General features: G+C 40.6%; 2 protein-coding genes and 1 pseudogene across 8 annotated transcripts in view; 2 read left to right on the forward strand and 1 right to left on the reverse strand.

Annotated features, from left to right (window-relative positions):
- Positions 1 to 6,330, forward strand: part of LOC131706998 (zinc finger protein 271-like) — a 30,307-nt pseudogene extending 23,977 nt beyond the window's left edge.
- LOC131706988 (zinc finger protein 79-like) overlaps positions 1 to 21,616 on the reverse strand; it is a 168,854-nt gene that overhangs the window by 76,251 nt on the left and 70,987 nt on the right. The gene's annotated exons all lie outside the window — the stretch shown is intronic.
- The window catches only part of LOC131696718 (zinc finger protein OZF-like), a 92,795-nt gene that overhangs the window by 49,981 nt on the left and 21,198 nt on the right, over positions 1 to 21,616 (forward strand). For 2 of the 6 annotated variants that reach the window (XR_009310901.1, XM_059008959.1), the window contains exons 1-2: positions 12,751 to 12,988; positions 20,468 to 20,975. Coding sequence is in view for 5 of the 6 variants with exons in the window: in XM_059008959.1 (XP_058864942.1) it covers positions 20,498 to 20,975 (478 nt within the window). In the remaining variant the exon portion in view is untranslated. Of the gene's footprint in view, positions 1 to 12,750; positions 13,165 to 20,467; positions 20,976 to 21,616 lie in introns of those variants that run through there. The other 4 variants (XM_059008956.1, XM_059008954.1, XM_059008955.1 and 1 more) reach the window with 4 other exon arrangements.

Below are 21,616 nucleotides of genomic sequence, written 5' to 3' on the forward strand. Positions count from 1 at the left end.
TCAGATTATTCTCCATTTTATTGTAACTGAGGTACCGTTCAGTTGAGCGAAAATTGTAAAGGGGTACTCGAGCTGAAACCTCCAGATTGAAGGGGTACAGTTTCAAAAAAAAGGTTGAAAACCCCTGACCTACAGTATAAACTATCAGGAATAGATGAGGGAAATGTTGACTAATACAATACAATAGGATTTATCTGAAGTTGTTGAAGGGCACTGGTCTCTTAAACCCAGAAGTTCTGATAAACCCCTACGCCTCACTATATATTGATGGACATTACATAAGCAAATGAGATGACCTTTTTTTTTTGATACGTGAATGAAAACAGGGGCAGTCTATATGTACAACTGTGATTACATTAGAGATAAACTAATACATCCTGTAACAAAACTGAAATAGTGTGGAAGACATATATTTGATATTAAAATATATCGCGTAAACGATTATAGATATATGCTAAAAAGTACACCACTATAGAAAGCCAATTCTTACATTCGTGCATAACATGATAATTCATATAAAGTAATCACCCATAGTTTGTTATATCAGTACAGCGTAATACCACATTATATTTTAATGTAAAGGTTGTGGAAAGCAGATCACTCTCTCTCTCTCTCTCTCTCTCTCTCTCTGATCACAATGTTAAAAATGCCTAAAAAATAATTGGCGACTACTTAAAAAAATAAAATAAAATCACATTCTCCATAATCACTTGAGACTCTGTATATTAACTGGCAATGTACACAATGTCTGTATCTTTGCACATTCTCCAGCTTTGCACATTTACCGTTGTGTGTGTGTGTGTGTGTGTGTGTGTGTATATATACGGGTGAAGGCTATATTTGCATCCTGAGCCATTCAAAAAAAGGCATAATACTGCAGTAGTGACGTCAAAATGGCATATGTCTAGAAGACTATACTTGACCTTTGACCCATATTTGACTCCTATTAACCAGACCACTTTCAAACAAAATGTCTCGTTTTAAATCTCTCGTGGTTTGTAGGCACTTTTAACAAATCTGTCTCTGTGAAGATTTACAATCTTCCTTCACCAACGGCAGCACCAACCAAGTGAGCGACACAAAATCTTCGACTCTGACAGCGACGAAAAAAAATTAGTAAACAGCATACCCCATTGAAACACCTTTTCCTTAAAAATACGTTATTTTTTGCAGTTCAATATCTACCCAGTTTAATTCATCGTTCCTGAATTATCAAAAAGAAAACTATATTTAAGATTCTTTAATATTGACGACGCAGTTTAAAAAAAATAAATAAAAATACTACTGTAATGCACACTGTGTGGAATGGCTACGTTGTGTAACCAAGTAAAATCCTCTGGTATTAAAGTTATTACAAAAAATTCTGTGTCCCTTCAATAGTAAAGCCACCTATTTTGCCGGCCCCTTGAATGGCATTAGTAGCCCTGTATTTAAATAAATAAATGTGTTTTTTTTTCCCCCAGCAGCTACTAAACAGAATCCCGTGTGCTGCCATGGGCAGTGTGAAGATGGAATCAGTCCAGATTAAAGAGGAGTTCCCTGAACTTGAACTGGTCCCCATTAGAGTGGAGTTCTCTGGGCTGGCTTCCCTCCCCATTAAACAGGAGCTCTGTGAGATGCAATGTGACAGCAGCCAGCCAGAGGTCTCTGAGATTAAAGATGAGCACAATGAATTGGAGATCCCCCAGACAGAAGAACCCCTTCCTGTTAAACAAGAAGAGGTGCTGGAAACTGTCCGTATTAAACAGGAGCCCCCTGAAGTAGAGTTTGAGCACATGGAACCAGTGAAGGAAGAATCCGAGGACTTCAAACCAAACATCCCTGAGCTGGAGCCTGTACGCCTGCGGGAGTGTAGCGTGGTGCTGGAGAGAATCTGCGTGAGAGAGCAAGGCGCTGGAGAGGAAGGCTCTCCCAACAGCATGCAAGGAGGTGGAAAGGAAGACGGGCGCTCCCATTCAGAATGCAGTCTAGCAGGTGAGTGACTCCCAGTAGCTGTGACATTGTCATTCTAGATTGTGTGAAATCCACAGTGTGGTTGAGAGGGAGGGAGGGAGCATGTAGGTTACATTACTAGCTGTTTGTTTTTGCTGTACCACTCCAACCAGTTCAAGATAGGACTCTCTACTGGTGAACTTCAGATGCAGATAGAATGTAGTCATTGCTCTGGGAGGAGGGGGGGGGGGGGGGGGGATTATACCAAGGGGGAGAAACACTAAAATACTGTATATATCATTATAAATGGTCAATATAAAAATATATGGATATTCTTGTAAATGTGTAACATAATGCTATTGAAAAATATATAAGTGTAGCGTGCGTAAGAGGATATAGATCTGAAACATTACAGGAGAACTTTGAAGGCAGATTTTGATCCCAGGGCTCGGTTTCACCAGCATCAGGCTTTGCTGACTTTGCTTTTGAACATAAAGTAAAAGGCTTTAAGTAGCAGGATTCTGAAAAATATATCGTTACACGTCCCCACGTGTTGCTACAACTGTTTAAATAACGTACTTGTCATTTCTTTGCATTGTTCACATCCTGACAACTTTTTACACATAACTTTAAAGTCTGTTCAAAGCCCTTTTCAAAACTGCTGCTTTAGTGTGCACTGGATTTTGAGATCTGTCAGGTATGTTATTTAAAAAGTTGTAGCAACACATGGGGACATGTAATGCTATTTTTTTAACCTCTCTTCTTCCTCTTTAAGTTTAACTTTGCTTTTAAAGTGTTATAACCCAGTGCAAGCCCCCACAGCTGAAATTCACATGCTTTAATCCACTCCTCCACCCAGCCACACGCCCTAAGCCTACAAGCAGCCCCTCTTACTTTCTTTCCTGTTCATATTTTCCAGGTTCCAGTCCAGCAGCTAAAGCGAGGGCGGGCGGTGGAGAATATCCTGACTGTGGGAAAGGTTTCACCCAGTTAGGACATTTAGAAATACACCAACAAACTCACACAGGAAAGAGACCGTATCGCTGCTCTGACTGTGGGAAGAGTTTCACTCGGTCAAACAACCTTGTTTCACACCAGCGAATTCACACAGGAGAGAAACCATATTGCTGCTCTGACTGTGGGAAGAGTTTCAGTCGGTCAAGCAACCTTGTTTCACACCAGCGAATTCACACAGGAGAGAAACCGTTTTCCTGCTCTCACTGTGGGGAGAGTTTCCGTTTTAAAGAAAGCCTTCAAAACCACCAGCGAATTCACACAGGAGAGAAACCATATCGCTGCTCTGACTGTGGGAAGACTTTCAGTCAGTCAAACAACCTTGTTTCACACCAGCGAATTCACACAGGAGAGAAACCATATCATTGCTCTGACTGTGGGAAGACTTTCCGTTTTCAGCAAGGCCTTCAAAACCACCAGCGAATTCACAGAGGAGAAAAACCGTATTGCTGCTCTGACTGTGGGAAGAGTTTCATTCAGTCAGGAACCCTAAGAAAACACCAGAGAATTCACACAGGAGAGAAACCATATCGCTGCTCTGACTGTGGGAAGAGTTTCAGTTGCTCTGGAAACCTGAAAGCACACCAGCTTATTCACACAGGAGAGAAACCGTATCGCTGCTCTGACTGTGGGAAGAGTTTCAATCAGTCAAGCATCCTTGTTTCACACCAGCGAATTCACACAGGAGAGAATCCGTATCGCTGCTCTGACTGTGGGAAGAGTTTCAGTGTTAAACACGATCTTCAAATACACCAGCGAATTCACAAAGGAAAGAAACCGTACTGCTGCTTTGACTGTGGGAAGAGTTTCAGTGTTAAACACAGTCTTCAAATACACCAGCGAATTCACAGAGGAGAGAAACCGTATTGCTGCTCTGACTGTGGGAAGAGTTTCAGTCAGTCTGGAACCCTGAAAGCACACCAGCGAATTCACACAGGAGAGAAATCGTATCACTGCTCTGTCTGTGGGAAGAGTTTCAGTCAGTCTGGAACCCTGAAAGCACACCAGCGAATTCACACAGGAGAGAAACCGTATCGCTGCTCTGACTGTGGAAAGAGTTTCATTCAGTCAGCCGGCCTCGTTTTACACCAGCGAATTCACACAGGAGAGAAACCGTATCCCTGCTCTGTCTGTGGGAAGAGTTTCAGTGTTAAGCAACGCCTTCAAAAACACCAGCGAATTCACACAGGAGAGAAAGCTTAGACTATGTTCAATGGGACTTTTCAAATCTATAGATTCTGCACAGGATTTATGTACCTCTTAGTATAGATAAATAAATATGCCAATGCTAAAGTTGTTTTGACACAAAAGCTTTTTTTTCAGACCTGACTAAATGCTACTGTGTCGATATTGAAACTCAATTTTGAGACCTTGTGGAAAGGTGGTGGGGAATTCACTGACACAGAGACAAAACTTTAGTTGAAACGCTGCTCCGGCACACTGATCTTTTTTGGCCTGCAGAGGGCGCTGTTGTCCGTGGCCTGAATACCGGCAATGGTAGTCAGGTCCACAGAGTTACCAACACTGTTATACATTCCGGTTGATGCCGGCGCACTCGCAGGTGCTCAAAATAATAATGAAAACAAAAGGCGAAATAAAAAAGGAAAATAAACACAGTAAATAAAACTACAAAATAAAGGTGCTGCTTACGCAGTGCCCCCACTGCCATAATTGTACAATGTACTATCTATATACTCATTAGTCTATTCATAACCAGGGCTTATTTCACATAACTTACATCTATTGAAAACTAAAGCAAAACTGGAATGTTCCCAGGCTCATCAGTGCAGAATCTTCACTATCTAGGAGATCTGCTTCTTCTGGCATTCATTCTATCAACACATTTTATTAAAAAAAACATTGGATCAGTAAGCGTTCTGGGTCTTGCTAAACAATTTATAGACCTCTCCGGTAAAGAATTGCGTTTTGATGCCGTGGTCTACGGTAATCTCAAGTAAACACTGCAACCATAGATACTGAAATGCTGCACCACGTCCAAAAACTCTATTTAGTGAAATACATTTTGATTGCTTTGTCGTGCCTGAAGTTTGTCAAACAGATATTTCACTACAGTGAATGTTTTGTTTGTTTATAAACATTTTGGGGGATTTTAGTATGCTGTCAGGTAATTCTTTATGCTTGTGGAACGCATTGTGGTCGTCGAATCGCAAGGCAGAAGAATAAAAATCAAAACCTTGCTAAAAGATCAAATAGAAATATCGGTCTTGAACTGCAGACCGGACTAACTATTGTTTGTTTGATTGTCTGAAGTCTGATGAAGGTTTTTATGCTAATTTGAAAAAAAAGAACACACTTGTCACCGCATAGTAAGCAATTATGTCATCGATTGAAATTATAATGGACTGTCTGCAAAGGGTTAAGGGACCAGAAAAAGAAATAAAAAAACATTAATATTATGAGGAGTCTCATATGGAGGTTGCGTCGCAAAAGCGATATTTGCGAGCGGGCATCACACACTGCCTGATGAAATCACAGAAAGGAACACACGGTTTGTTAGTTTTTCCTGGTGTTTGACCTGCCCTGGATGCATAAAGTACAGCAACAATGGGGCGAATGAATAGGTGAAAACATAAGGCTATGGCAGTAATAATATCTACAATTCTGGCTAGCAGGCGATGTGATCGTGAAAATCGCTTATGACAGGAGATGTGCATGTATTCTGTCACAGAGGGTCCTGGCACATCCCTTTTGTGCTATAAGTCATTAGATCCTTTTGCATGGAAGGCCTCGGTTGCAAGGGTGTGCGGTTCTTTGATGGACCCAGATTCAGTTAAGATGTGTTTGCCCACTGATGATGGGAATGTAGAGATGGAAGCCCAGCTAACTAGAATGAAGTTTTTGCAGGTATCAGGCTTTTAAAGACACACCTGTGGTGGCTTTGACAGACTCACTGAGAGCAGAAACTGACCCGAGACTGTGACAGCTACTGGAAGCAGGCTGATCTTTGGGATACAAATTGAACCTTTGTGAACCTGCATGTGTGTTAAAATGTTGTAATAACTGTGCTGTGTTTTAAAGAATGTAAAGCCAGAAGAACTGATAAATACACTGTTCATTCACAAACTTACAATCTGCTCTGTATTAACCTATAGTTATGTGAGGGCATTCTATATTCCTGTTTAGTCTATTATAACTATCTATTATAACTATCATGCAAGTTTTAATGTTTGGGGGGTTTGAAATCCAAGGTTGCTATAATGAGTGATCTTTTACATATAAGAAATACCTTCTGGTACCAAGAAAGAATAACATCAGTTCAAAAGTATACCTTACATATTTCGGAGAGGTGGACTAGGGGATGATGGTTAATTAATTTTATGGAGGGAGTTGCCGGGTGTTTTGGGAATGTTGTTGACTTGAGAGACAGGAGCTGTTAAGACTGATTAATGTTTAAGACTTAATTGAAACTTCTGACGTAAGAAGCGAGGCAAAAACTCTATAAAAACCGACGTAAAATCCTAGTCAAGTATCACTCAGCTTACCAACTACAAGATGTGTGATCCATGCTCTGAAGATCTCTGACCAAGCTGATTGCTGTTGGTGTCGTGTTCAAAAGTCTTTGCCTTTGAAGACAGTTTCTGTCCTTACCTTATATTCTACACTTCCATATATAATTTGGGAGGTAAGAACTATTTGGAATCTATCTCTCTCTTATATTGATGCATTGCTATAAGGTATATGACTTATGTTTTAGTCTATGAGAATGACATATTGGATGTTTTAGGACTTAGCGGTGGGCGTCTAGTTTTATGCATGTGTAGCCTTAGGGCAAAACATGTTGTAATCATAAAATGTATTGAAGTATTAATGCTATTATACCTGTTAAGTCACTTGACTGCCCAGGTTGCCTATCAGCTGGGATTCGACGTAGTCTTTAACTACTCAATCCATTTTTCAGCAGTTAATAAACCGAAGGGGTTCTAATACTACTCTGATTCATTAAAACTTCAAATCGAATGAGTCTGTGTGAATTTCTTGATTATTAAAAGTCATCTGGATACGTTGCAAGCCCAGTACACGAACGATCCACTTACAGGAGTCTGAAACATCTCTATGTCCTCCTGAACTAATATATATATATATATATATATATATATATATATATATATATATATATATATATATTACACTGTATATTTATATACACACACATATCTACCTGCCTAGCTACACACACAAGGTATACCATTGGTTTGTATATATGTCCTTGCTGATATCTTTTGAAAACAAGACCTGACAGCCCCATAAGCATTGTACTTTTTAAATATTAGATTGAATATTTACAGACTACCAAATCACATTTTTATTTTTAATGAAGGGAACATGTACTGTGTCGCCCAAATGCTTATCATGTGAGCAAAAACTAAAACTGTATTATGATGCTATTAATAATAAATAAATCACACAGCATGGCTCTAGCAGCAGTTTAAATATTCTGTAAGTATGATAGTTAAAGTACAGTGCTGACGGGGCTGTCGGAGCTTGTTTTCAAAAGATATCGGCACGGACCATTGCACACCAAACCGATGGGACACACTGTATGGTATGTATGTATCAGACCGGGGACAAAGATACAGTTATATTCCGTATTCGAAAATACTAATGCATTCAAACTGGTGAAATGAATAAATATCACCACGCAATGTAAAGAATTGGAAACAAATAAATATATATATTTGAAGAAAGTAAATAGTATTTGAAAACATTTAAATAACCTTTGCAGAAATCAAATAGTCTTTGAAAATAATTAAATACTAATACAGTTATTGTAATTAAGTTAAATATCTGCGACCATATGGAAAGAAGTGTAATGAAAGCCTGATTGATATACTGAATGGAAAGCAGCTTAACTCCTGTCCTTCTAAGCTGTTCATTAATAACCAATTACACCTGCTGCCATTAACAGAGCAGAGCAGTCCAGAGGTAATTGAGTGGGTTAACTCCTCACTGTTTAGCTGTGTTCACCTCAATTGGTGAAGTGGCCTGTTTTGAATTAATGAAAGGAACATGTGTATGTAGCATTCTCCTCCTTTGAGAACCACCTCGACCATCAGGAGTTAATCACAAGACCTCTTATAAAAGCTGCCATTCCCTATCGCAAGTGAAGTCATATGTCAAGTTACACTGTGGATACGTGTGAGTCAAAGTGGATATGAGAATGGCAGGGATGAAGCCAACATGCTTGAAAACATTAAAAGTAGACCGGACATTTCCATCAAAGGATTTAAATCTGGAATTGTTCTGATGTGATCAGAAACCCAAAGGCAGTGTAAACTGCACCTGCTACTGCAGTAGGACTCTTCTTTTTTTATGTGAAGCATTTTTTTTTTCTTTTTTTTTCTTTTTTTTTTGTTTTAAAGAGTTTGATTAAGTAACAGCCAAAATTGTTTATGCCAGACTTGTTAGGAAGTCTGTAACACAATGGTTGATTGTAACTGTCGATATAAGCTGACAACAGTAACAAAATAATTCTGGGGTGCCAGGTAGGCACTGTTTCAGTCCTACCAAATAAATAAATCGTCACTAGGACCTAACAGCAAGCACATTCATAACTATTAGAACCTACTATTACCCCCAATATAAACTAATATTCATAAATGCATAGTATTGATAAACTATAGAGAGTTTCCTGGAATAACCATCATTTATCAAGAATGAGACATTTAATATAAACCAAGCTTACTATGAATAGAAAATATCAAACTACAAAAGAAACAAAACACATACAAAAATACTTCCCCCTCTTACTCCAACTCGGATTTTAAATCCATGTCATCATATTATGCAAATTTTAAAACATGAACATGTATATATTAAATCACTACAGTAACCCCTTCATATATTAAATCATTACAGTAACCCCTTCATATATTAAATCACTACAGTAACCCCTTCATATATTAAATCCTTCATTACAGTAACCCCTTCATATATTAAACCCTTACAGTAACCCCTTCATATATTAAATCACTACAGTAACCCCTTCATATATTAAATCACTACAGTAACCCCTTCATATATTAGATCCTTCATTACAGTAACCCCTTCATATATTAAACCCTTACAGTAACCCCTTCGTATATTAAATCACTACAGTAACCCCTTCATATATGAAATCCTTCATTACAGTAACCCCTTCATATATAAAATCCTTACAGTAACCCCTTCATATATTAAATCCTTTATTACAGTAACCCCTTTATATATTAAATCCTTCATTACAGTAACCCCTTCATATATTAAATCCTTACAGTAACCCCTTCATATATTAAATCACTACAGTAACCCCTTCATATATTAGATCATTACAGTAACCCCTTCATATATGAAATCCTTCATTACAGTAACCCCTTCATATATGAAATCCTTACAGTAACCCCTTCATATATGAAATCCTTCATTACAGTGACCCCTTCATATATTAAATCCTTACAGTAACCCCTTCATATATGAAATCCTTCATTACAGTAACCCCTTCATATATGAAATCATTCATTACAGTAATCCCTTCATATATTAAATCCTTACAGTAACCCCTTCATATATTAAATCCTTCATTACAGTAAACCCTTCATATATTAAACCCTTACAGTAACCCCTTCATATATTAAATCCTTACAGTAACTCCTTCATATATTAAATCACTACAGTAACCCCTTCATATATTAGATCATTACAGTAACCCCTTCATATATTAAATCCTTCATTACAGTAACCCCTTCATATATGAAATCCTTCATTACAGTAACCCCTTCATATATGAAATCCTTCATTACAGTAACCCCTTCATATATTAAATCCTTACAGTAACCCCTTCATATATGAAATCCTTCATTACAGTAACCCCTTCATATATGAAATCCTTCATTACAGTAACCCCTTCATATATGAAATCATTCATTACAGTAATCCCTTCATAGATTAAATCCTTACAGTAACCCCTTCATATATTAAATCCTTCATTACAGTAAACCCTTCATATATTAAACCCTTACAGTAACCCCTTCATATATTAAATCCTTACAGTAACTCCTTCCTATATTAAATCACTACAGTAACCCCTTCATGTATTAGATCATTACAGTAACCCCTTCATATATTAAATCACTACAGTAACCCCTTCATATATGAAATCCTTCATTACAGTAACGCCTTCATATATTAAATCCTTACAGTAACCCCTTTATATATTAAATCCTTCATTACAGTAACCCCTTCATATATTAAATCCTTACAGTAACCCCTTCATATATTAAATCACTACAGTAACCCCTTCATATATGAAATCCTTCATTACAGTAACCCCTTCATATATTAAATCCTTCATTACAGTAACCCCTTCATATATTAAATCCTTACAGTAACCCCTTCATATATTAAATCCTTACAGTAACCCCTTCATATATTAAATCATTACAGTAACCCCTTCATATATTAAATCCTTCATTACAGTAACCCCTTCATATATTAAATCCTTCATTACAGTAACCCCTTCATATATTAAATCCTTACAGTAACCCCTTCATATATTAAATCCTTCATTACAGTAACCCCTTCATATATTAAATCCTTCATTACAGTAACCCCTTCATATTAAATCCTTACAGTAACCCCTTCATATATTAAATCCTTACAGTAACCCCTTCATATATTAAATCCTTCATTACAGTAATCCCTTCATATATTAAATCCTTACAGTAATCCCTTCATATATTAAATCCTTACAGTAATCCCTTCATATATTAAATCCTTACAGTAACCCCTTCATATATTAAATCCTTCATTACAGTAACCCCTTCATATATTAAATCCTTCATTACAGTAACCCCTTGTGGCAAAGTGCCCCCCTGTGTATGTTATATGTTACGTGTTGTGTGTAAATGTTGGTGTATAGGCATTGGTACACGGGATATAAGCGGTCTGTGTTTCACGTGTGTGTAAATTGTATATTTGTATTTAGGCACGGGGATGGCACATCACATCACGTGCAAGTAAAAAGTAATATGTGAGCACGGGGAATTGCACTTTAATTAATTCACGTGCAGTTGTACCGAGATTCCAATTGAATGATTGACTAGCAATCGAATCTCGGTACAACTGCATAAAAGCTGCATGTTTTCACTCACTGGGGGTTGGTGTTCGGTGAGTGGAGAACGGGTTAGGAGACGGAGGGAATTGTAAACGTAAACTAAGTAGTAAAAGAAGCTCACCGTGTTTGTCTGTGTAGTCCGTTTTGTTTGTCTGTTTATTTTGGCTCAAGTGCCGTGTCCTGTGTTTTGTTGCAAACCTTTTTATTTTCTGTATTAAATGCTGAGCGCAATCACGCGCTCAGCTTAACCAAAACCCAAATCTCTGTCTGTTTGTTACTTCCTGCATCTGGTCTGACGCCACCCACTCTGGCCGTCTTTGTGACACCCCTTCATATATTAAACCCTTCATTACAGTAACCCCTTCATATATTAAATCCTTACAGTAACCCCTTCATATATTAAATCCTTACAGTAACCCCTTCATATATTAAATCCTTACAGTAACCCCTTCATATATTAAATCCTTCATTACAGTAACCCCTTCATATGCGATTGCGTTTCAGTCAAAAGGACAAATCTGTCACAAAACATCAATGGTTCCCCTAACCAATGACTACAGATAACTCCAACAGCACGAACAGGCCAAAGACACTCCCTGTACTTATTCTGAAATCATTGCATTGAACATTATGTTTAGGTTTAATAGCAGTGAAGCTCTCTGTAGGACAAACCCCACATTTCAGAGACTTTAAACAACGTTCTTCATTCATAATTAACAACAACAACATTTATAAATAACAGGTTTCAATCTACTAGATGGCAAATACGAGAAAATAGAGACAGTTACAATTAAAAAGATCATTTTACCCGGCGGTCAATCGTTACCACAGGTACAGTAATGGCTGCTGCATTGTAACGTGCAGCCAGAGTCCCGTGTCTACCCAGCACTGTTAAAGCAGCATTAACAGTATCGCCGTCAAAAACAAAACTAAACTAAATAAAAGACACGAATGCTTCAATCCATCCACAATTCTGCATAGCTTAGATTAAAACAGTCTCAACTATCCCGGTTCAGTTCGGTTATTAGACTGCGATGCAGCAGCACCGTCCCTCGTTATAAACAGCAACACGCAGCAAAAAATACAAACAACAAAAATACAGCCAGTCTTGAATTTCCAGAAAAAATAAATAGTAATCAGTATCCATTCAAACCCGCTCGCAACAGCTGCAACTTCAGTCCACGCCACATCATATGCGACTTACACCCAACCCTGAACCCAAACCTGACTGTCACTCTCAAACCAACTGTTACTATCATTTCAACGCCGTTTCTTTTGCACCCTCTAGCGGCCTCTAGTGGCTGCTACATCAGACACTTACCGCCCTAAAGGTGACACGCTGTAACGTTTGAACCTATATTTCATAAATACATGATTTTTTTCTGCATTTTCCTCATTTGTTTATGTCTGTAAATACATTGTTCCAGCTACAAATTCACCAGAGGAACAACAAGCGCGTGGTAAAATATTGTAATATATTAAACATAAAAAAAATAAATAAACAAACAAACAAAAAAAAACAGTTACTGGTTTTCAATTGATTTCCTGGCGCCTTTTAGATTGATTTTTACATTTTAAATTGACTCGGTCTTGTTGATGCCGTCATGCCTGTTCATTTAACAAACAAAGCGTCTGCAACACACGCGCATGTTACTGGTTCTGCTCTGAACTGCTGCTCATCTTCCAAAGCTGCCCACGCTGCGAGACCGGGACGTTACGCGCGCACTCCCGTCTGCAATCCAGCCGGCGCAAAGGTGTCGTGAGCGCGCCCGCTGTATTACATCGCGGAGTGCAGCGCGGTCACGTGACGTGTACTCTGCTGGCATTTCAGAGACACAACATCGTTTTAAAATAAAGACTGAGCCACGCAGAGTTGTTTTTTAGTTTAGTTAAACGGTATTGCATACCGGTTTGTAAGGCGTGGATGATAAAGTAAGTTACATTTATTATTATTTAAATTGAAGTTGAATTGTTTGCGACGCCCGGGTGAGGCAGATCCAGACTTTGTTCAGTAAACACGCAAGAAGGCATGGCGGCATCAACAAGACCGAGTTCAATTTAAAATGTAACAAACTAAACGCGCACCGCGGAAATCAATACAAAATCAGGTGACCATGTTGTTCTGTTTAATATTATTGTTAACATATTTGTGTCCGAGACTGTGTGTTGTTTGTGGTTTTTGCTTTTAAACCACAGTGCATGCGTGAAGCTTGTCATTAAAGTTAGCACATAAATCCCAGTGAGTAAAGCTCCAAGCAGTTCATAGTAGTGTGGCTGTGATGCGTTGTTTCTAAGAGTTATTTCTTATCCTGAATCAAAATGGAAATTATTATAGCTTTAGAAATATTGTCAGGAATGCAATCTGTGTTTGTGATTATAGCTTTAGAAATATTGTCAGGAATGCAGTCTGTGTTTGTGATTATAGCTTTAGAAATATTGTCAGGAATGCAATCTGTGTTTGTGATTATAGCTTTAGAAATATTGTCAGGAATGCAATCTGTGTTTGTGATTATAGCTTTAGAAATATTGTCAGGAATGCAGTCTGTGTTTGTGATTATAGCTTTAGAAATATTGTCAGGAATGCAATCTGTGTTTGTGATTATAGCTTTAGAAATATTGTCAGGAATGCAATCTGTGTTTGTGATTATAGCTTTAGAAATATTGTCAGGAATGCAGTCTGTGTTTGTGATTATAGCTTTAGAAATATTGTCAGGAATGCAATCTGTGTTTGTGATTATAGCTTTAGAAATATTGTCAGGAATGCAATCTGTATTTGATTGTAGTCGGCCAGGGTGTCCTCGGCTCACCGCACACCAGCGACCCCTGTAGTCTGGCCGGGCGCCTGTAAGCTGCCCGAGAGCTGCGTTTTCCTCCGACTAGGTATGACGCAGGCCCGGTTTCTGGGATAAAACAAACTATGGGTGATTACTTTATATGAATTATCATGTTATGCACGAATGTAAGAATTGGCTTTCTGTGGTGGTGTACTTTTTTCTTTCAAGTAGCATATATCTATAATCGTTTTTGCGATATATTTTAATATAAAATGTATACTCTATTGCAGTTTTGTTAGAGGATGCATTAGTTTATCTCTAATGTAATCACAGTTTTACATATACACTGCCCCTGTTTACATTTACGTCGCAAATTCTGGGCCGCTTTGGTTTTTAGATAATGTCCCAAATTCTGGGCCGCTGTGCATTTTCAGCCCAGTTTTGGGGACTCAGCTGACAGCCCAGTTTCTAAGGCATGCATGCACAGTTTACCGTAAACTGGACCGTTAATTCATTTGAGAGTAACCCTTAGTACATGAATCAAAGTTAATGTGTTTTTTACTCTCCCCAGAAATCTTTTTTTTTTTTTTTATGAAAAAACAAATAAAATATAAATGTTAAAAAACGTATTTCTTATTACATGAAGAAACTACATTGCACTGAAATAGATACATGAAAATTAATTAAAGCAGTCCTTTTCCTTTATTAAAGACTAATATTAAAACACATTTTTGGGAAGGAACATGGTATTCCGAAAAAAGGACATCTCGTTTTCTTATGTAACGTCCATCAATATATTGTAGTGTTTCAGGTTCTTTTTGGACAGAAATGAGACTGCAACTGTGAGTAGATGAAGGCCGTTTATTTTGACAATAATTAAATAATCACAAAATAAAATCATAAAGTGAGGGTAAGGAGGCTGGGAGTCGAAAGTGAAAATAAATGATTGTAGTAATTTTTCTTTTACCCTACCCTTCCCAGTCTTTTCCCCGCCCCTCTTTTGCGTAAAACCTGAACTCCAATTCCCCTCCACACACGTGTACCACCATGCAACCCCTACATGCACACACCACCATGCAACCCCTGCACACACACACCACCATGCAACCCCTACATGCACACACCACCATGCAACCCCTGCACGCACACACCACCATGCAACCCCTGCACACACACACCACCATGCAACCCCTACATGCACACACCACCATGCAACCCCTGCACGCACACACCACCATGCAACCCCTACATGCACACACCACCATGCAACCCCTGCACGCACACACCACCATGCAACCCCTGCACGCACACACCACCATGCAACCCCTGCACGCACACACCACCATGCAACCCCTGCACGCACACACCACCATGCAACCCCTGCACGCACACACCACCATGCAACCCCTGCACGCACACACCACCATGCAACCCCTGCACGCACCACCATGCAACCCCTGCATGCACACACCACCATGCAACCCCTACATGCACACACCACTATGCAACCCCTGCACGCATACACCCACCATGCAACCCCTGCACGCATACACCCACCATGCAACCCCTGCACGCATACACCCACCATGCAACCCCTGCACGCATACACCCACCATGCAACCCCTGCACGCATACACCCACCATGCAACCCCTGCATGCACACACCACCATGCAACCCCTGCATGCATACACCCACCATGCAACCCCTGCAGGCACACACCACCATGCGACCCCTGCAGGCACACACCACCATGCGACCCCTGCAGGCACACACCACCATGCGACCCCTGCACGCACTCACCCACCATGCGACCCCTGCAGGCACACACCACCATGCGACCCCTGCACGCACACACCCACCATGCAACCCCTGCACGCACACACCACCATGCAACCCCTGCACGCACACACACACCACCATGCAACCCCTGCACGCACACACCACCATGCAACCCCTACACGCACACACCACCATGCAACCCCTGCACGCACACACCACCATGCATCCCCTGCACGCACACACCCACCATGCAACCCCTGCACGCACACACCACCATGCAACCCCTGCACGCACACACCCACCATGCAACCCCTGCACACACACACACCACCATGCAACCCCTGCACGCACACACCCACCATGCAACCCCTGCACGCACACACCCACCATGCAACCCCTGCACGCACACACCACCATACAACCCCTGCACGCACACACCCACCATGCAACCCCTGCACACACACACACCACCATGCAACCCCTGCACGCACACACCCACCATGCAACCCCTGCACGCACACACCCACCATGCAACCCCTGCACGCACACACCCACCATGCAACCCCTGCACGCACACACCCACCATGCAACCCCTGCACACACACACACCACCATGCAACCCCTGCACACACACACACCACCATGCAACCCCTACACACACACACACACCACCATGCAACCCCTGCACGCACACACCACCATGCAACCCCTGCACGCACACACCACCATGCAACCCCCGCACGCACACACCCACCATGCAACCCCTGCACGCACACACCACCATGCAACCCCTGCACGCACACACCACCATGCAACCCCTGCACGCACACACCACCATGCAACCCCTGCACGCACACACCACCATGCAACCCCCGCACACACACACCCACCATGCAACCCCTGCACGCACACGCCACCATGCAACCCCTGCACGCACACACCCACCATGCAACTTTGCAAAATATATTTTCGGGTATTCAGCCCCATTCATGTCTATGGCAGTGTTAAACACATTTTCAGTCATATCTCTCAAACCAGAGCAGCTACAACCACCGTTCGAAGGGTTCTAGACCAGCCTGAATGTAACATGCCCAGTTTCGTAGGAATTCTTTGCAAACAATATTTTCAGGGTGTTCTGCCTCATTCATGTCTATGGCAGGGTTGAAAAACACATTTCAGGCATATCTCTCGAACCCGAGCACGTAGAACCACCATTCAAAGTGATATAGACTCAGGGGAGCACCCCAAACCACCCCCTAAAACGGTGTGGTGGTTCACCCAAAAAATCATGTCATGACGAAAAATTCACTTTGCCAAGCCGTCCTGACATCTGAACCATGAAAATGGTGACTCCTTGTGTGGGGCCCCGAGGGCCCCGCCGCAAGAAAAATCAAGTTCCTAACCCCCACAGAACCAGAAATGTCCAAAAACTACCCTTTTCGGGGTCATATCTCCATGACCCTGGGGCCTAGAAACCGGGTTGAACTTCCTAGGGTCACGTCTGGGGGACCTCTTTCACAGGGAGCCACCCGTTTTCAAATGCTACATTTTCAACAAATTTACACATTTTCAGCATGATGGCATGTCAAGGTTGCATTTCCAATAGCTTTTGAACTCCAGGTTGGCAAAAAAAGTCTAAACTGGTGTCCTTTCTAGCTGGGGACAAGTCGCTTGGAGGGATTGACAGGGGCCCCGAGGTGGACCTCCGTACCGATTTTCAAGTCTCGGGGACCCCCGGAACCCGAGATATAGCACCCTGTAAAATGTCTATGGGAAATCCCATTATAAAACCCCTTTGGGGCGACGCACACCATCTGGCGGTGGGGTGGCGTTTGAACCCGTGGCTGATGTCTTTCTTTAGCTAAGACTCTTGTGCACGCAAAGAGTGCCCTTCTGAGTTTGTTGGCCCAGGGGTCGTGGAGATACGGGTACGATAAGAGACCACCCCCTTCCCTATGGCAAATCCCATTATAAAAACACCACTTGGGTAAGGCTCGGCCAATGGCGGTCGTGGGTCGTACGAACTCAAAGGACCCCATTTTCTTTAGCTAAGACTGTTGTGCATCTAAAGAGAGTACTAGCGAGTTTGTTGGCCCAGGATTTGTGGACTCATGGGTTACGACAGGAGGACCCCACCCCCTCCCCCGCGACCTCGATTTCCTACAGCAAAATACATACAAAAAATGTCCATTATATATAAGACCTGAAATGTGCACATTCTGTCGTGTATTTATGCAACAGAAGCACCAATTCAGCTTGGGTGTATCGGAGCATAGTTTTGCACCAGAAGCGAGCAGAGGCGATAAAAAGCACTATATACCCTATTCTTTAAGATATCACTTTGCAGTGCAAATTTGAGGAACGCAACCACTTAGCAACTTGCAAATTGGTACTGCAATTTAAAGGCCTGTAGTGTCAGACTGGTAGTCCCTAACTGATTCAAGTGCTTTTGGAATGATTCCTGCAAAAACTGATTTATAAGAAAAAAGAGAGATTGACAAACAGCATTTTGCTTTATATGCAGAAATGGGCAACTACAAGAGGGTCTCAAACAAGCTGTGAGTGTCCTAGGAGGCTACAGAGTACCTCTGGGTATGAATCCAGATGCTCGCAGTACCTGTTCTTAGATGTCCGAAACCACTGTATCGCTGTATAACTGTATACCCTATAAATATCACTTTTTATTGTGTATTTGAGGAACACAACCAATTACAAACTTCATTTGAATTGCTGTGCTATCAGAATATCAGTGTATAACTTTGCTGGGTATTGCAGTGTATGCTGGGTATCAAAAGGCCTTCACTTTTACAAAAGGCTGTCAAAATTTAAAAAAGGCCGTCAAAGTTACAAAAAAATAGGTGTGCTCCTAACCCAATACTTGTCTTTTTAATTTTGTGCATCCAAATACTTGTAGTTAAAAGTTTTAAGAATTAAGCCTACTGTTTGTTGTTCTGCCCTAAACCAGCAGTTTGTCACCCAGATTTATTAAATAAACGGGGGGGGGGGGGGGGGGGGGGGTCCATCAGATTATTCTCCATTTTATTGTCACTGAGGTACCGTTCAGTTGAGTGAAAATTGTAAAGAGGTACTCGAGCTGAAACCTCCAGATAGAAGGGGTACAGTTTAAAAAAAAAAAGGTTGCAAACCCCTGACCTACAGTATAAATGATCAGGAATAGATAAGGGAAATGTTGACCAATACAATACAATAGGATTTATCTGAAGTTGTTGAAGGGCACTGGTCTCTTAAACCCAGAAGTTCTGATAAACCCCTACACCTCACTATATTTTGATGGACATTACATAAGCAAATGAGATGTCCTTTTTTTTTGGTATACCATGTTCCTAAATGTTTTCTGTGAGAGTAAAAAAAATACATTAACTTTGATTCATGTACTAAGGGTTACTCTCAAATGAATTAACGGTCCAGTTTATGGTAAACTGTGCATGCATGACTTAGAAACTCTGCTGTCAGCTAAGCAGAATATCTCAAAAACTGGCCTGAATTCGAAAATGCATAATTCGGGACGTTATCTAAAAACCAGAGCAGGCCAGAAATTGGGATGTTATCACAGCGGCCTAGAATTTGGGACGTTATCTGAAAAGCAAAGCGGCCCAGAATTTGATACGTGAATGTAAACAGGGGCAGTCTATATGTAAAACTGTGATTACATTAGAGATAAACTAATACATCCTCTAACAAAACTGCAATAGTGTGGAAGACATATATTTGATATTAAAATATATCATGTAAAAGATTATAGATATATGCTACTTGAAAGAAAAAAGTACACCACCACAGAAAGCCAATTCTTACATTCGTGCATAACATGATCATTCATATAAAGTAATCACCCACAGTTTGTTATATCAGTACAGTGTAATACCACATTATATTTTAATGATAAGGTTGTGGAAAGCAGATCACTCTCTCTCTCTCTCTCTCTCTCTCTCTCTCTCTCCTCTCTCTCTCTCTCTCTCTCTCTCTCTCTCTCTCTCTCTCTCTCTCTCTCTGATCACAATGTTAAAAATGCCTAAAAAATAATTGGCGACTACTTAAAAAAAAAAAAAAATCACATTCTCCATAATCACTTGAGACTCTGTATATTAACTGGCAATGTACACAATGTCTGTATCTTTGCACATTCTCCAGCTTTGCACATTTACCGTTGTGTGTGTGTATGTATGTGTGTGTATATATACGGGTGAAGGCTATGTTTGCATCCTGAGCCATTCAAAAAAAGGCATAATACTGCAGTAGTGACGTCAAAATTGCATATTTGTATAGAAGACTATACTTGACCTTTGACCCATATTTGACTCCTATTAACCAGACCACTTTCAAACAAAATGTCTCGTTTTAAATCTCTCGTGGTTTGTAGGCACTTTTAACAAATCTGTCTCTGTGAAGATTTACAATCTTCCTTCACCAACGGCAGCACCAACCAAGTGAACGACACAAAATCTTTGACTCTGACAGCGACGAAAAAAAATTAGTAAACAGCATACCCCATTGAAACACCTTTTCCTTAAAAATACGTTATTTTTTGCAGTTCAATATCTACCCAGTTTAATTCATCGTTCCTGAATTATCAAAAAAAAAACTATATTTAAGATTCTTTAATATTGACGACGCAGTTTAAAAAAATAAATAAATAAAAATACTACATGGAATGCACACTGTGTGGAATGGCTACATTGTGTAACCGAGTAAAATCCTTTGGTATTAAAGTTATTACAAAAAATTCTGTGTCCCTTCAATAGTAAAGCCACCCCTGCTATTCAGGCCAGATTTTGCCGGCCCCTTGAATGGCATTAGTAGCACTGTATTAAATAAATAATTCCTTGTTTTTTCCAGCAGCTACTAAACAGAATCCCGTGTGCTGCCATGGACAGTGTGAAGATGGAATCTGTCCAGATTAAAGAGGAGTTCCCTGAACTTGAACCTGTCCCCAGAGTGGAGTTCTCTGAGCTGGCTTCCCTCCCCATTAAACAGGAGCTTTGTGAGATGCAATGTGACAGCAGTCAGCCAGAGGTCTCTGAGATTAAAGCTGAGCACAATGAATTGGAGATCCCCCAGACAGAAGAACCCCTTCCTGTGAAACAAGAAGAGGTGCTGGAAACTGTCCGTATTAAACAGGAGCCCTTTGAAGTAGAGTTTGAGCACATGGAACCAGTGAAGGAAGAATCCGAGGACTTCAAACCAAACATCCTTGAGCAGGAGCCTGTACGCCTGCGGGAGTGTAGCGTGGTGCTGGAGAGAATCTGTGTGAGAGAGCAAGGCGCTGGAGAGGAAGGCTCTCCCAACAGCTTGCAAGGAGGTGGAAAGGAAGACGGGCGCTCCCATTCAGAATGCAGTCTAACAGGTGAGTGACTCCCAGTAGCTGTGACATTGTCATTCTAGATTGCGTGATATCCACAGTGTGGTTGAGAGGGAGGGAGGGAGCATGTAGGTTACATTACTAGCTATTTGTTTTTGCTGTACCACTCCAACCAGTTCAAGATAGGACTCACTACTGGTGAACTTCAGATACAGATAGAATGTTGCCATTGCTCTGGATTGGGGGGCAGGGGTGTTATATCAAGGGGGAGAAACACTATAGTACTGTATAGATTATTATAAATGTTCAGTGTAATGCTATTGAAAAATATATAATTGATATAACTGTAGCGTGTGTTGGAAGAAATAGACCTGAAACATTACAGGAGAGCTTTGAAGGCAGATTTTGATCCCAGGGCTCGGTTTCACCAGCATCAGTCTTTACTGACTCTGCTTTTACACACAAAGTAAAGGCTTCCAGTTTAACCTTGCTTTTTTAAAGTGGTCTAAGCCTCACAGCTGAAATTCACATGCTTTAACCCTTTAAGGACCAAGCATGGACCCAGGACCCGTTTTTTTGGCTGTAGTTAAGTCTCTTTCTGTAAAAAAAACTATGAAGTATTTTAACGTTAAGTAATTTTATTATGTATGCTGCTTAGTTACATGTATAAAAACATGTTATTCGAT

Source organism: Acipenser ruthenus, chromosome 38 (assembly GCF_902713425.1).
Source record: "Acipenser ruthenus chromosome 38, fAciRut3.2 maternal haplotype, whole genome shotgun sequence".
NCBI lineage: Eukaryota > Metazoa > Chordata > Actinopteri > Acipenseriformes > Acipenseridae > Acipenser > Acipenser ruthenus.